Here is a 14,946-nt window from a genome sequence, read left to right on the forward strand (position 1 = left end):
TTACAAAGCATAAGGTTTTTATTGTGTAGTGTTTTGCTATACCGAGGATTGAACTCAGGACCTTAGACACTGCTAGGCAAGCACTGTACCACTGAGCGACACCTGGAGCTATGTAGTTTACTTTGAATCATGTGTTTCACTTTTCTGTGCTGCTGTGATAATACCAAAGACAGAACAATTTACAGTGAGCAAAAACTTACTGGGTTTGGGAGAGGGAAGCCCAAGGGCTGGGTGAAATTTGAAGTTATAAGGGTGACTTAATAATAGGTAACCAGTTCTTGAGGACATTTACTGTCCTGTCACATGCCTTAAAGACCTCCCTGCCCTCACCTATCTGCCTCAAATACGAAGGTATTTAAAAACTTGATCGCTACTGGGGATGGTGACACAGGCCCTTAACCTCAGCTCTCAGGAGGCAAAGGCCAGTGAATTGTGTGACTCTAAATCCAGCTGGACTATGTAGCAAGTTCCAGGCCAGTTAGAGTTACATAGTGACACCCTGTCCCAAAACAAATCCCCCAAAAAACTTCCAAATAAATCCATAGCAAAAGCAGAAAATACAAATAAACATAAATTTAAAAATGTTTTATAACTGGCAATTTCATCATCAGACATAATCTTGTAATCTTTAGAGGCTGGAGAGAGGGCTCAATGGTTAAGAGCACTTGCTGCTCTTACAGGGGATCAGCGTTCAGTTCCCAGCACCCATGATAGAGGCTCTGACATTCTTATGGCTTCTGTGGGTATCACATACATGTGTGTACATATACACATAGACACTCACACACATAAATAAAAAAGAAAATAAATCTTTATTTTTTCAGATAGGACTTCTCTGTTTAGCCCTGGATGTCCTGGAACTCAATGTGTAGAGCAGGCTAGCCTCACATTCAGAGATCTGCCTGCCTTTGCCTCCTGAGTGCTAGGATCAAAGGCAGGAGAATAAATCCTTTAAAAAAGAGTTAACTATTTGGGTACACACCCCAGTTTCTTCTCTGTTTTTTCTCCTGCAGAAGTACTTTGGGATCAGCCTTTACATGTTAAATTTGTTCTTTCCTTCCCTCTGTATAGGCATGCCTAACCATCCACGCATTACATGCATAGCCAGTGCATTCTGGGTAGCAGGGAATCCAGTCCCTCACCAGAAAAGCAGAGTCCTAGGTTTCATGAAGCTTACCTTCAAATGAGGAAAGCAAAAAAAGTTTAAAGAGGACAATTTTTGATGGGCTGTGTGGAGGTGGGAGAAGCATGGTGATGGAGTTAAGCTGACATTTAAATTCTCAGGATTCCAGGGTGTTCTGCCATTAGGCTAAACCCGAGGGAGACAGATGGTGACTACATAGTAGTTAAGAACAGAGGAAAGGGGCTAGGGCACCAGGTAGCTCAGAGGTTAAGAGCACTGACTGCTCTTCCAAAGGTCCTGAGTTCAATTCCCAGCAACCACATGGTGGCTCACAACCATCTGTAATGAGACCTGGTGCCCTCTTCTGGCCTGTGGACATACATGCAGACAGAACACTGTATACATAATAAATAAACAAATAAATCTTAAAAAAAAGAACAGACATCAGAGAGACTGTAGCGATATGAATGGGTTTAGTTTAAAGATACAAGGCAAGGATTCGTAACATGGTTTAGTAGCTTAAACCCTTGCTGTGTGTGGAACCTCATCTCCTGAGTTTGATCCCCTACTGGGGATTACACATTGTAGAAGGAGAAAAATGGAGTTCCCCAAGTTATCCTCTGACCTCCACTGGCATTCACAGTAAACAAGCAAATAAATGCAATGATAAATTTAAAGTGATACCAAACAACCGTGTGAAGATAAACTGTAAGAAAAGGCAGGAGAGCAGCTGGGAGGAGTTTATTACAGAAGGTTGTATGGACACGGTGACTCAGACAGACACGAAAAGCAGCAGACATTGGGGCTACAGTAGGACAAGGTAGGACGGATGGCTGAGTGGCAGTGGAGGATAGGTAAAGAGGAGGCAAGGATTCTATTTAAGTTTTAGGCCTAAAAGCTGGGGAGGTGGTGGTATTCACTGAGACTTCAGGCTTGAGATGCGTCAGAGTCTCTGTTCTGAACATGCTGAGGTGCTTATCAAACATTCGGGTGGAGAAATCTAATATGTGGGTCTCCAAGGGCTCAGTGGTCAGGTCGGAATGAAGGTCTAATTTTGAAGTCAACAGTTTCACCCCAAAGTAAGATCCATGAAGGCACCTTAATTTTTTTTAATTGAAGTTTGGCCTTGAACTCAAGAGATCTGTCTTCCCCTGCTGGGATTAGGGTTGTGCGCCACCGTGTCCATCTGAGTACATATAATACATATTTGTGCAGAAACAACTAAAAGAACAGGATATTCTCCCTCCCATACACAAAAAAAGTGTGAGTTAAGAGAAAAAAACCTGGAAAAGATCTTGTGACTGCAATAATGCCAATGTAAACGGCACTAAATGCTGTACACATAAAACTGATCCGGGGCTGGCCAGGTATCAACTCATAACCTTACTCTGGACCTGGGGGCTGTAGCCCAGTGGCAGAGCTCATGCTACACCTGTGAGGTCCTGTCTCTTGACCCTAGCCTTATAACAAAATTTCTATGAAGTCAGGTGGCATAAAATTCCATTGTATTACTCCCACACCTGTCCCATTAATTCCTCGTGAGCTTATATTCTTTCTTACAGACTCACAGAAACTACGGAATCATCTAAGGAAATGTGGTTTTAAAAAGATGTTCAACTTTAATTTTCAACCCAAGGAAACTGATCCGGACAAACTCCATGACTTTGCTAAGTGATTTATGGGCCCTTATATTTACAGTATGAAAAGTAACTTTTCCTTGTTTATTTGGTATTTGCTTTTGAAGAGTCCATCTTTTGCCCCCAAAGAGTTTTTAAGGAATAATTATAAGGTGGGATACCTGAAAATGGAAAGAACAAAAATTAGGCCTTAAATATTGGTGTCACAAAGTGAAAAGGGCCAGATAAAAGGTTTGTGGATTGTAGCCTTGGCTGGGAAACTTTTCATTTGTCTGTGAAAGCGAACAGTTAATAAGATAAAGACACAGTGCTGAAAATGAGGACAGTTAGTCACGACAGACTGCAAAGTACATTACCCAGGCACAGCAGACTAAAACCGGCAGCAGTTAGAATGGCTGCTTGGTTTTTAAGCAGCAGCCTATTTCTACCCCTTCTACGAGGTCACGGCGCCTCCTCCTAGGTGTCACTATGGCAACGAAGCACGCGCTGCCTGCTGCCTGGCCGTTACCTTCCTAGGCTGCTCCGGTTCGGGCTGGTCCTTCACCGGGGCTGAGTGGGCACCATGGCCAAGGCGGCGGCCTCCTCGGCGCTGGAGGACTTGGATCTGAGCGGAGAGGAGGTGCAGCGGCTCACCTCCGCCTTTCAGGACCCAGAGTTCCGCCGAATGTTCTCCGAGTACGCCTCGGAGATCACAGACCCTGAGAACCGCAGGCGCTATGAGGAGGAGATCACCGCCCTGGAGCGGGAGCGCGGGGTGGAGGTGCGGTTCGTGCACCCAGAGCCCGGGCACGTGCTGCGAACCAGCCTGGACGGGGAGCACCGCTGCTTCGTGAACGTGTGCAGTAACTCGCTGGTAGGCGCGCCCAGCAGCCGGCCGGGCCCGGGGCGCGGCGGCACAGCAGCTGGCAGCCACTGGTCCCTGCCCTACAGCCTGGCGCCGGGCCGCAAGTACGCGGGGCGCAGCGGCTCCCGCTACACGGTCTACGACGTGGTCTTCCACCCGGACGCCTTAGCGCGGGCCCGGAGCCACGAGCGATTCCGCGAAATGCTGGATGCCACGGCCCTGGAGGCGGTGGAGCAGCAATTCGGCGTCAGGCTGGACCGCAGGAACGCCAAGACCCTGAAGATCAAGTACAAGGGGCTGCCCGAGGCTGCAGTGCTCCGCACGCCCCTTCCCGGGGGCGGCCCTGCCCGGCCCGACGGGGAGCCACCCGGGCTTCTCCCGGACCTGCTATACCCGTACCCGTACCGCTACCCCGAAGCGGCGGAGAGCACGGCTCGCACACCGGCAGCCCCGGCTCCCCAGGCACCCCGGGCGGAGCAGCGGCCGGAGCCCACGGAGCCGCGGTGCACGGTGGTGCAGCGCCACCACGTGGACCTCCAGGATTACCGCTGCTCGCGCGACGCCGCCCCGAGCCCGGTGCCGCACGAGCTGGTGGTCACCATCGAGCTGCCGCTGCTGCGCTCGGCCGAGAAGGCGGACCTGGAGGTGAAGGGGAAGCTGCTGTGCCTGGACTCCAGGAGCCCGGACTACCGGCTGCGCCTCTCGCTGCCCTACCCGGTGGACGACGGCCGCGGCAAGGCGCAGTTCAACAAGGCGCGGCGACAGCTGGTTGTCACGCTGCCCGTGGCCCTGGCGACCGCGCGCCGGGACCTCGCTGCGCCGCCGCCGGAAGTGTCCGCGGCCGAGACCGGATCTGACGGCGCAGCCAGCGCTTCCGAGGGCGACCTCGCTGCTGCGGCGCGGGAAGATTCGGTGAATGAGACCCGAGCTGACCGCGGGGACGGGAGCGGTGTGGGAGCCCCAGGCTTCGGGGCTGCAGACGCTGAAGGGGAGCTCGTTCCCAAGCCGGGGCGAGACTTCGGTGGGGACTCGGTGGCATCTCTAGACCTCGGGGAAGGGTCTCCTTCTGGGGACCGAAGCCTCCCTTGCACCGCGTTCCCGGTCTGTGACACCGAGTCCCGTGCGGGAAACCCGGGACTGTGCGGAGACCCCAATGCCCAGGCGTGTGAGGAGCCGGAGGGGACCCGCCACGACGCCTGGGGCTCAGCCATGGGTGGCTCCGGAGCCGAGAGCATCGAACCATCGTGCCCTCCTTTGCAGTGCAGTCAGGACGAAGACTCCTTGACCCTGCTCATTCAGGTGCCTCAGATTCTGCCGCAGAGTCTTCAGGGGGACCTGAGCCCCCTCCGATACAAAGTGTGCTTCTCCACACAGGACTCAGGCTATTCCTTCACTCTGCAGTTTGCTCCACAGAATAAGTTGAGTACCAGAGACCCGGCGGTTAGCATTTCTGTCAGCAATGCAGTGATAGTACTGGCAAAATCTCCGGAGAGCCGTGGACACTGGCGAGAATGGTACTGTGGCTTCAACACCGATTCTTTGGAGGTAACCGTTTTCACTATTTGAAATACCCTATGTAACTTTAATTTTTTTTTGAGGCACCTAAACGAATGTTTTCCATCTATTGATATTGTGGAAGAGAGTGCGTGGTAAGTGCGTTCTCACAGCGAAGTTTGCACTCCATGCCTTCAGGGTTGTCCGTAATGCAGCCGTTTTCTGGGGGTCCATCGACTGGCTAGAAGAGACTGGATTTAGTGATTCCTAGACCTCTGGCATTTTATGCAAAAACTGAGGGTTCTGTCTCTCCTGAGAAAAGGGTTATAACTTAAGTCGTTCTCAAAAGGATTTATGTCGAAAAAGCACTTCAGAGTGGTCATATTTTAACTTGGGAGACCACTTTCTTCTGAGTTTATGAATTTGGGCTTTGATAAAGTGTGCGTCTCATACATAGCCCTGGCAGTCGTGGAACATGTGGACCAGGCTGGCCTTGAACTCACAGAGGTCCACTTGCTTTTGCCTCCTATGTGCTGGCATTAAAGGTGTGTGTCACCATGCCCAACCACAGTGGTTTTTCTTTTTAGTTTTGCTTTTTGAGATAGGGTTTCTCTGTGTAGCCCTGTTGTCCTGGAACTGGATCTGTAGACCAGGCTGGCCTCTAACTTAAAGGTGACTTTTTCTCTGCCTCCCAAGTGCTGTGATTAACGCACGTTGCCGTCGTCCCCGCCGCCACCACCACCTGGTTTAGAAATGCTTTTGATGGAGTGCTTCAGTAATAATGTCCAAAATATAAGATTTTGGATCTTCAAGTAATAGAAAGGTAATTGTTCTAAATGTAAAATTCTTCTCATTTATTGGTTCACTTGCAAATTCAAATTTTTTGCTTATATTAAAGAGAATTTGAAACTTATCTCTGATTTTGTCCCCTTTTTGGACCATATAAAGCACAGAATAATCTTATTTGGGTAGCAGTAAACTGACCTTACGAATTAAATGTGGTTAAATGGCTCTTCCTCACTTGATGTGAATATAAAAAACTATATTGTGTTTAGATTTGGGTAATAGTGTTTAAATTTTCTAGTAATAGTTGAGAAATCTGTTATTGTCTTAAAGTCTACTTCCTTTTAAATAACTACGTTCATGTGGCACACTAAAATATATCACTTCACTTCTTAAAAATAAAACATATGGTGACTTCTTTAAAAAATCTGTGCTCATGTTTTCAAGTGTGTTTGTCCTTCTGAGTGCCTTCCTTTCCTGTTCTTTCTCTTCCTCTGAGAGGTGTTTCTCTATGTAGCCTTGACTGTCCTGGAGCTCTCTCTATAGACCGGCTGGCCTGGTTGGCCTGGAACTCACAGAATCCACTTGCTTCTGCTACCTGATCGCTAGGGGCAGAGGTGTGTGATGCTACGCCCAGCACTGAGCATTGAATGGTTTGTTAGACCCTGACATTTAACATTTAAAAATAAACTGTGCTTCTTTTAAATAAAGTATTGTAATTGGTTCTTAAGTGGCCAAGAACTGTTTCTGCATTTTGTTGATGCCTGGGGTCTGAGGTAGCCTAAGGTAGCCCTGAACTCCTGTGTAGCTGCGGTGACCCTGAACTTCTGCTTCCCAAGTGTTGGACACACACACTTTTGTGCCACTGCGTCCAGTTTGCATCGTCAAGAATGTAAGAGACATATTCTGGATATTTCCTAGCTGATCTATTGTAAGAGACATATTCTGGATATTTCCTAGCTGATCTATTAGGACTTATTAGAAGCTGAACTATAATAGGCTTGCATTTATAACCTTGAAGGGGGTTGGAGGGAATATTCCTAAGAATACCAGGGGCACCAGGTATGATGATGTGTGTACGATCCTAACACTTAGAAGGTGGAAGCAGGGGGATCAGAAGTTCAAGGTCACCTGTAGGTGCACGGAGGTCAGCTTGGGCTACCTCAGACATCATATATTTGGAAAAAATAAAATACAGTTTGTAAGTAAGATAATCTTGGTAGGGAAAGCACACACCCCTTAGAAAAAAGCATCAAGACTTCTTTTTATCTTTCTGTTTTTAGGTGGATCTCATGAATATAATATGTTTTTCATATTATATTCTGAACAATACTAGAGTTCTTTTCAAAATAGCACTTAGGGTTGCTGAAATAAACACTTTAAAAACTGTAAAAACAAAAGCCGGGCATTGGTGGCTCACGCCTTTGATCCCAGCACTGGGGAGATAGGCAGGTAGATCTCTGCGAGTTCGAGGCCAGCCTGATCTACAGATCGAGTTCCAGGACAGGCTCCAAAACAATACACAGAAACCCTGTCTCGAAAAACCAAAAAAAACCAACAACAACAAAAACGCTGTAAAAACAATGAACTCTTACGATGACCTGTAAAATAAGAGTATTTTTTTCTCTTTCTACTTTAGGAAAGATTGTTTCTCGATGAAGAAAACGTTAATGAGTTTCTTGAAGAGGTTCTGCACTCCCCATCGACACAGGAAAGGTCCCTAGCCCCCCCACCATTGATTGAAGTTCTTCGGGTTACAGATGAGAAGATTCAGATTCATACAAAGGTAATATTTCAGTGGGGCTTAAAGGAGAGTGACTAATGGCAAGATTATGTAAAGTGACTTCAATTCTTGAAAAAAAATATTTTTAGTTTTCCTAATCAGGGTTTGTGCCTTGGCTGTACTGGAACTCACTATGTAGACCAGGCCTGCCTCTGCCTCCTGAGTGCTGGGATTAAAGGCATTACCACCATGTCCAGCTGATAGTAAGACTTGTCTACTTGTTTACTGTGTGATTAAAAACTCCACTCTTTATTCTCATTATTTTTAAAAAGTGTTCATTTTACTGTAGTTAACAAGGGATAAAAAGTCAGAAAAAGAAGCCAGCCTGGTCTACAGAGCTAGTTCCAAGACAGTCTCCAAAGCTACACAGAGAAACCCTGTCTCGAAAAACCAAAAAAAAAAAAGTCAGAAAAATTTAATGTCCTACTAAACAGTTGAACAGTGAACCTTGGATTCAGAATTTTACACTTAGACAAATTTAGCAATTTGTCTTGCTGTTTCTTGAAATCCAAAATCTTGGTTTTTCTATTTTGTTTTGGTTTTAAGATTTATGTTTAGCCTGCAGTGGTTGCACATACCTTTAATTCCAGCACTTGGGAGGCAGAGGCAGGTGGATGTCTGTGAGTTCAAGGCCATCTTGGTTTACAGAGTGAGTTCTAGGATAGCCAGGGCTGTTACACAGAGAAATGCTATCTCGAAAAACCAAAGGAAAAAAAGATTTATTTATGTGCATTGCTGTTTTGTCTGTATGAGTATGTCTGATCCCCTGGAGCTGGAGTTACACAGCTGTGAGCTGTGGTGTGGGTGCTGGGAATTAATCCAGCTCCTCTGGAATTGCAGCCAGTGCTCTTAACCTTGAGCCGTCTCTGCAGTCCCACAAAATTGTTTATTCTGGATATTATTTAGAGAAACACCACATCAAATCATTTTAAAACTCACACATCTCAAAGAGATGCTTATCATGGCCTTACTGCTAAAAAAAAAATACACCAAAGACAATTGAGTGCGACAGTTTAGCTTGTTAGTTTGTTAGCTAATCCAAGGAAACTATTATATGAAGCAGTATACACCTTCCCTGCTACACACACACAATAAAGGCACTCACTGCCAAGCTGGAGGACTTTGCTCTCAGCATCTATGTTACAGAAGGTGAGAATGATACAAAGAGGTCAGGGAACAACTTGTAGGAGTTGGTTCTTACTTCTATGACATAGATGCTGGGAGCAAAGTCCTCAAGCTTGGCAGTGAGTGCTTTTATTGTGTGTGTGTAGCAGGGAAGGTGAGAACCAACTCCTACAAGTTGTTCCCTGACCTCTTTGTATGTGCTGTATCATGCATGAACACATATACATACACAAAATAAAAAAAAATTTTTAATGATTTCAGAGAGTACAATGATTCAATTTCTGTTACTTCAAATTACTAACTCTGTTATTTCTCTTGATACAGTTGCAAGAGTGTAGTGGGCTTCAAGGAGAGGAAAAAGGAGTCAGTGAAGAATGTCCACTAAGTGAACAGGGAGAGACAGAACATTTTACCACCTCTACCGCTGACCCCGATTCATCTGTTGCAGTTGAAGCACTAAAAACAAACACTTGTGGCTCAGCTGTGGGCCCTCAACACATTTGTTCTGATCTTCCTCACATGCTGTCTAGAAAACCTCAGCAACCGAAGGCAACAACGGACCCCGAGTTTATAAAAGAAAACAGTGCAACCTCCTCAGCAGAGGAAAAGGAAAATGTAAAAGAGCCAGTCATAACTAAGGAAAAGGAATTAGATGGAGATCACCTGTCTTCATTACTGGACAAAACGGTAGTTCAAAACATAGATGACTTTGAGAGCATCCAAGAAACCAATATGCAGGATGGTAGTGTGCAGATTATTAAAGATCACACAACTCATTGTGCATTCAGTTTTCAGAACTCTTTGCTGTATGACTTGGATTAATTGTATGTAATTTTGAAGTTTAAATGTTAAGTAATAAAAATTGGGGACCTAAAATAGCTTCTTTATGTTTTCAACTATAAAACAGGCAGAAGCAGGCAAATCTCTGTGAGTTCAAGGTCAACCTGGCTCACAGAGTGACTTCCAGGACAGCTAGGGCTATACAGCGAAATTCTGTCTCAAAAACAAAAAAATGGCTACTTAAAGATGCATAAATAAACAATGAAGTGATGCTGGTGGGGAAGCTAGCAGCCAGGAGGTACCTGTAATCCCAACTGGTAGCACTGGAGAGAGACATGGCCAGTTCAGGTCAGGCTCAGCTACATACATGCCATACGTGAGATCCTGTCTTCAAAACAAAACTGCCAGGCAGAGGTGCATACCTTTAATCTCAGCAGAGATAGTCTATAAGTTGAGGCCAAGCTGTTCTATAAAATGAGTTCCAGAAGAGAAACGCTCAATTTCCTTACTTACAGAGATATGCTTTGTAATTTTTCTAATAGACATGTTTTTCTTAAGGAGAGTAAAACAGTTAAACAAAAAATGGGCTGGAGAGATGTCTCAGGGGTCAAGAGCACTGGCTACTCTTCCAAACATCTTGAGTTCAATCCCCAGCAACCACAAAGTGGCTTACAATCATTAATGAGATCTGATGCCCACTTCTGGCCTGCACTGTATACATAATAAACAAAAACCCACATTTATTTTATTTTGCCTCGGGAGTGGGGGGAGTGGGGGGGACATACCAGCCACATCATGAATATGGAGGTTAGTGGACAAGGTGTGCCTCAGGACAGCTAGAGCTACAGAGAGAACCTGCCTCAAAACAATTGTTTTTCTCTTAATGAAGGTAATTCTTTGGAAGTTGGGGAAATTTGGAGCAGTTTGGAGCACTTGCTCTTGCAGAGGGCAAAAGTTTGATTCCTACCCCATATATTAGAGCTCACAACCATCCTAACCCCAGGTTTACAGGATCTGATGCCCTATTCTACTTCTGGATACCAGGCACACATGAATATATATACAAGCAGGCAAAACAACACAGAGAGAAACTTAGAAATTTATAAACAATCATTTTCAAAGTCAACTTTAAGTGATTTCTTGGATGCTAATGTATTAAAACCATCTTTTGGTTTTAAAGAACACATTTAAAGTTTTTAGAGAGGCTGAAGAGACAGCTCAGTGATTAAGAGCACTGATTGCACTTCCAGAGGACCTTAGTTCAATTTCTAGCACCCACATGGCAGCTAACAATCATCTGTAACTCTAATCCCAGAGGATCCAATGGTCCCCACAGGTGGTACACAAGCAGACAAAATACCCACACACATAAAAATGACTTAAAAAAAAAATCCAGCCATTTGTTCTGACAGGAAAATTATTTTACACAAAAAAACCATTATTTTGCAATCTTTGTAACTCTTTAAAATGTGATATAGGAGCCAGGAGTGGTGGTGCACACCTTTAATCCCAGTGCTTAAGAGGCAGAGGCAGGCAGATCTCTGCGAGTTCGAGCCCAGCCTGGTCTACAGAGCGTTCCAGGACAGGCTCCAAAGCTACGCAGAGAAACCCTGTCTCAAAAAGCAGACAACAAAAATGTAGTAGAAGAAACCCTCAGTTTCCCCCCTCAAAATATTTCAGAAAATATGAAAGAGAACATAAAAGAAAATCTCTGTTGATGTCATCACTAGCCCCAAGGGCATGAACTAAGTATTTGTGTCAGACAAGGCTACTAATTACTAGTAGCCTTTGAACACTCCAGGAAACACCTACTTCCTTTAGTCCTTTGAACTGGTGATAGCACGTTAGGGGATCACATTTCTCCCTATACAACTGTAGCACTATGTACTGGGTACTTAGATTATTTATTCCCTGAGGTATGCTCCAGCTTCGCAAGCATGAGGTTCTGCAGTAATTCCAGTTACAGGCAGAACTGGGAGAGTTACAAATACAAGCTAGCCAGAGCTATGGACACACACCAATCTGTAAACAAGCAAGCACACAAAGACAGCCTTAGTGGGTAAAAGTTCCTGCTAAATGCCTGGAGTCCTGACCCTGGGGTCAACACCCTCTGACCTTCAGCATGCACCACGGACACACACGTGTACACCCATACATGTACAGTTACAAATGTGGTAAACATTTAAATAGTCAACACAGTGCCAGACTGAGATGTGAAGGTAATAGAAAACTAGAGGACTTTGAACCCCACCCCCCCAAAAAAAAACCAAAACCAGATGACTATGCTTGAACAGCACACACATCAGTTTCCAGTGTGAAACTGATGAACAATGAACTTTGTCTCAAACAGTCTCAACAATGAACTTTGAGACTGTGGTAAATGTCATCTTTACACAGAAATGACCTCTGTAACTTTTGGCTGAATACAATTATATTATGGAAAAGTAATACAAAATGAGTGATATAAAGCTTGTTTCCTACTACTGTGTCTGTTCTTTTTAAAAGCATCTCAGGCACAGCTGGCACAGACCTGCGGCACCTTGGCAAGACTGACTTTGTATCATTTCTGGCCTTCAGAAACAATTCAGGCAGCATTTCCCTTATGCAGCAGCTTTTCTTACTGTTCATTATCTATGCCTGGCTAATTTGAAAGCCAAACTATTTCTTCCTAAGAGAATGCACTGTCATGAGCCAGCGTCATTTTAAACTCACACAATGTATAGCTAGTAAATATTAAAATATGATGCTCATGCTCAAAACTTCTAGAATGCCTTTTATTGGTACAAAGACAACATTTTGCAAAATGATTAGGGAACTCTTTATGAAAAAAATGAGTATTTTATTTTGGCAGCACTAAAAATAAAAAAAAATCAAAACCACTGTATTTCTATATTGAGGTGAAAACAGTGTTTAAACTTTCTTATTAACCAAATACATTCCAACATAAATCAAGTAATATGAAGGCTGAAAGCACAGGCAAATCTTAACACAATAGCACAGGAATCAGTAATACTGAAATGACTCTTCTGACAGGGTGTTTAACAAACAGAACTTCTGAGTGATTAAACCGGTCAGACAATTCCTCCAAATAAAAGTCAATAGTGACTCTGGGTTTGTTCCAGCAATACTCTTAATAGTCTCATTGTAATACTTTTTACTGTTGTGTCAGTTTTAAATAAGTCTTGCTATACTTAAAATAAGTTCTGAAAGTGGAAAAGTATACAAAGTTTTAGATAGAAAGGTTAACAGATGTGACTTAAATAACATTTTTAATCAATAATAATCTAATAATTACCCTTAAGCAGATAGACTGAATTTTAAAACCCAAGACCCAAAATGGAAATTTCAGTTTGAAATTTTAATCAGACATAACTGAATAGGATTACTATATATTTGGACACCTTTTACAAGAAATCTGTGTATTAAAGCAGAAACCAGTTCCTATACCCTTTATTCAATTGTATATCCCATTGAAAGAACTATAAAAAACAGAAGACTGTCATTTTTGCAATTGTGATTTGTTTTTCACTGTAGTCTTCTATAACTTTTACACAGTTCATGGTCCCTAATATCTCCCCACCCTCCATTTTTCCTAGGTGGAGAAATGGCTGCCATAGAAAACTTCTCACTGATAACTAGAGTTTCTGGAAACATGTACTGTTGGTTATTATTTAAGAATGACTCGATCTGGGCACTCTGGGTGGATGGCCTGCATGTTTTCTTGTGATGCATACCACAGTCTCCAGCATGAAAAATCCTCGGAGCTTGAGGAACTAAGACTTTCCAGAATTTAGGAAGACAAGATACAGTCAAATATTGAAGAGTCCAGTCCCAGTTATAATCATCGTAAGTACAGAAAGTGTCTGTGCACTCGATCAACTTCTGGTAGGCATCTCGGGTCAAGGCTAAGCCCATATTGTGCTCTGTGGATTTCCAAGTTTTCACATCTACCTTGTTAGCAATGCCATAGAAACTCCGACTGGTAGTGTAGGTCCCCAGGGAGAGGACATCACACCCAGGACACTCCTGCTGCTTCAACTTCCACATCTTTTTGAAGACATGGTAAAAGTCTGGGGCTAAGTAGTGGTCCTCTTCCAGGAAAAGAATAAGGCCAGTGTAATCTTGAAGAACTCTGACTCTCTCCCATACAAAATGCAGCTTCCACCACCAATGATGTTTGGTTTGTGAGAACTTGGCCTCTCTGTAATGGCCGAAGGAGTCGGGGTACTCGGCATTGATGCACCCCAACTTCACAGCTGCGTTCTTCTTTAGGTCTCTAGGGCAGTCTCTGGGGTCACTACCCGGAAACTCATTCGGGTACAGCTGAATGCTGAACGGAAAGAACACTTGAAGAACCGGGCAGAAATCCACGCTGGCTATCATATGGTTGATCTCTGCGGACCAGAAGTCATGGCTAAAGATGACGAGGACTTCATCAATGCCCTGGGCTTTCCGAAGCGAGTCGAGCAGCAGCCTGAGGTATTCCGGCCGGTTATGCACCTGGACCACCAGCACCAGCTCCCCGGGGCTCCAGGTGCCGTCATTATCGGCATTCCTCAGCATCTGATCAAAGTTCAGCTGGTACACCAGGGACCGGTACCGCAGCGTTAGGTTGTCCACCTCGGGCCGCGGGGCCGCGGGAACCAGAGGAGCCGCCGAGTCGTTGGAGACCCTGCGGATGCCTACGGACACGGCGAGATGGCCCGCACCCCGCGGGGGCTCCGCGTCCAGCAGCGGCGGGGCGAGGCCGTCGTTCTTCCTTTGTCGCCCATTGCTGCTCCAGAGGACGAAGCCGCAGGCGGCCACCACGAGCGTCAGGATCAGCACCTTCCGTTTGTAGATGCGGAACCTCATGGTCTCCGGGGCCGGGAGCGCGGGCGCGGCAAGGAGCTGGCGGCCTCTGCACGGAAGGGGCGGGCGGGCGGCGCCGTCGCCTTGGCCTGTAGCCCTAGGAACCGGCCCCCGCGGTGACCCTCGCTAACTCATCCCGGGCCCCGGCGTCCTGGGGCCCGAAGGCTCTCAACTGCCTCGCGCCGCCCGGGCTCCGCACATCGTCTCTGGCAGTTGCAGCTCGAGCAGCCGCCCCGCCGCTACGAGGCGCGGCTCAGCGTCGCCTCGGTGCTCCCCATTCAGCGCCCCGGATCCCGGAAGAAAGCCAGCCGCGGCCGCCGCAGCCCGGCTCCGTTACCTGCGTCGCTCGTGGCCCCGCGTCCTCTGCGCTCTCATCCTTGCTCTCCCGGCCGAACGGCGGCACCGAGCGCCGCAGCCTCGCCCCGCTCCGGCGGCGACCGTTCTGACAAGCCGCGACTGGCCTGCGAGCGCCCGGGCCCTCCGGCCCACACCCTCCACCCCGCCCCGCCGGCCGTTGGTTGGCCTT

The 14,946-nt window shown here is 46.1% G+C and overlaps 2 protein-coding genes and 1 long non-coding RNA gene across 3 annotated transcripts; 1 reads left to right on the forward strand and 2 right to left on the reverse strand.

The window, feature by feature from the left end:
* Positions 1–1,581: 1,581 nt before the first annotated feature.
* On the reverse strand, positions 1,582–3,410 carry LOC121139357. Its single transcript, XR_005876308.1, has 2 exons — positions 3,269–3,410; positions 1,582–2,921 (listed from the first exon to the last, which is right to left on the reverse strand). It is a non-coding gene; the product is annotated as an uncharacterized LOC121139357 (long non-coding RNA).
* Positions 3,323–9,665, forward strand: Dnaaf2 (dynein axonemal assembly factor 2). Its single transcript, XM_005072798.4, has 3 exons — positions 3,323–5,149; positions 7,521–7,667; positions 9,114–9,665. Exons 1-3 carry the CDS (start codon positions 3,323–3,325, stop codon positions 9,609–9,611), a joined length of 2,472 nt encoding a protein of 823 aa, XP_005072855.2. The 3' UTR covers positions 9,612–9,665.
* A 2,722-nt stretch (positions 9,666–12,387) lies between these two features.
* Positions 12,388–14,866, reverse strand: Mgat2 (alpha-1,6-mannosyl-glycoprotein 2-beta-N-acetylglucosaminyltransferase). The gene has a single exon (XM_005072800.4). It carries the CDS (start codon positions 14,421–14,423, stop codon positions 13,095–13,097), a length of 1,329 nt encoding a protein of 442 aa, XP_005072857.1. The 5' UTR covers positions 14,424–14,866; the 3' UTR covers positions 12,388–13,094.
* Between the last annotated feature and the right edge of the window lie 80 nt (positions 14,867–14,946).

This window comes from Mesocricetus auratus, unplaced genomic scaffold, assembly GCF_017639785.1.
Source record: "Mesocricetus auratus isolate SY011 unplaced genomic scaffold, BCM_Maur_2.0 Super-Scaffold_15014, whole genome shotgun sequence".
In the NCBI taxonomy this organism is placed as follows: Eukaryota; Metazoa; Chordata; class Mammalia; order Rodentia; family Cricetidae; genus Mesocricetus; species Mesocricetus auratus.

What these genes read in the sequence shown, in the direction of transcription:
- Dnaaf2 (XM_005072798.4), top strand. Translation starts at nt 3,323, where the DNA reads ATGGCCAAGGCGGCGGCCTCCTCGGCGCTGGAGGACTTGGATCTGAGC. An exon ending in TCAACACCGATTCTTTGGAG is followed by an intron (nt 5,150 to 7,520) that starts GTAACCGTTTTC and finishes TTTCTACTTTAG; the next exon opens with GAAAGATTGTTTCTCGATGA. An exon ending in AGATTCAGATTCATACAAAG is followed by an intron (nt 7,668 to 9,113) that starts GTAATATTTCAG and finishes CTCTTGATACAG; the next exon opens with TTGCAAGAGTGTAGTGGGCT.
- Mgat2 (XM_005072800.4), bottom strand. Translation starts at nt 14,423, where the DNA reads ATGAGGTTCCGCATCTACAAACGGAAGGTGCTGATCCTGACGCTCGTG.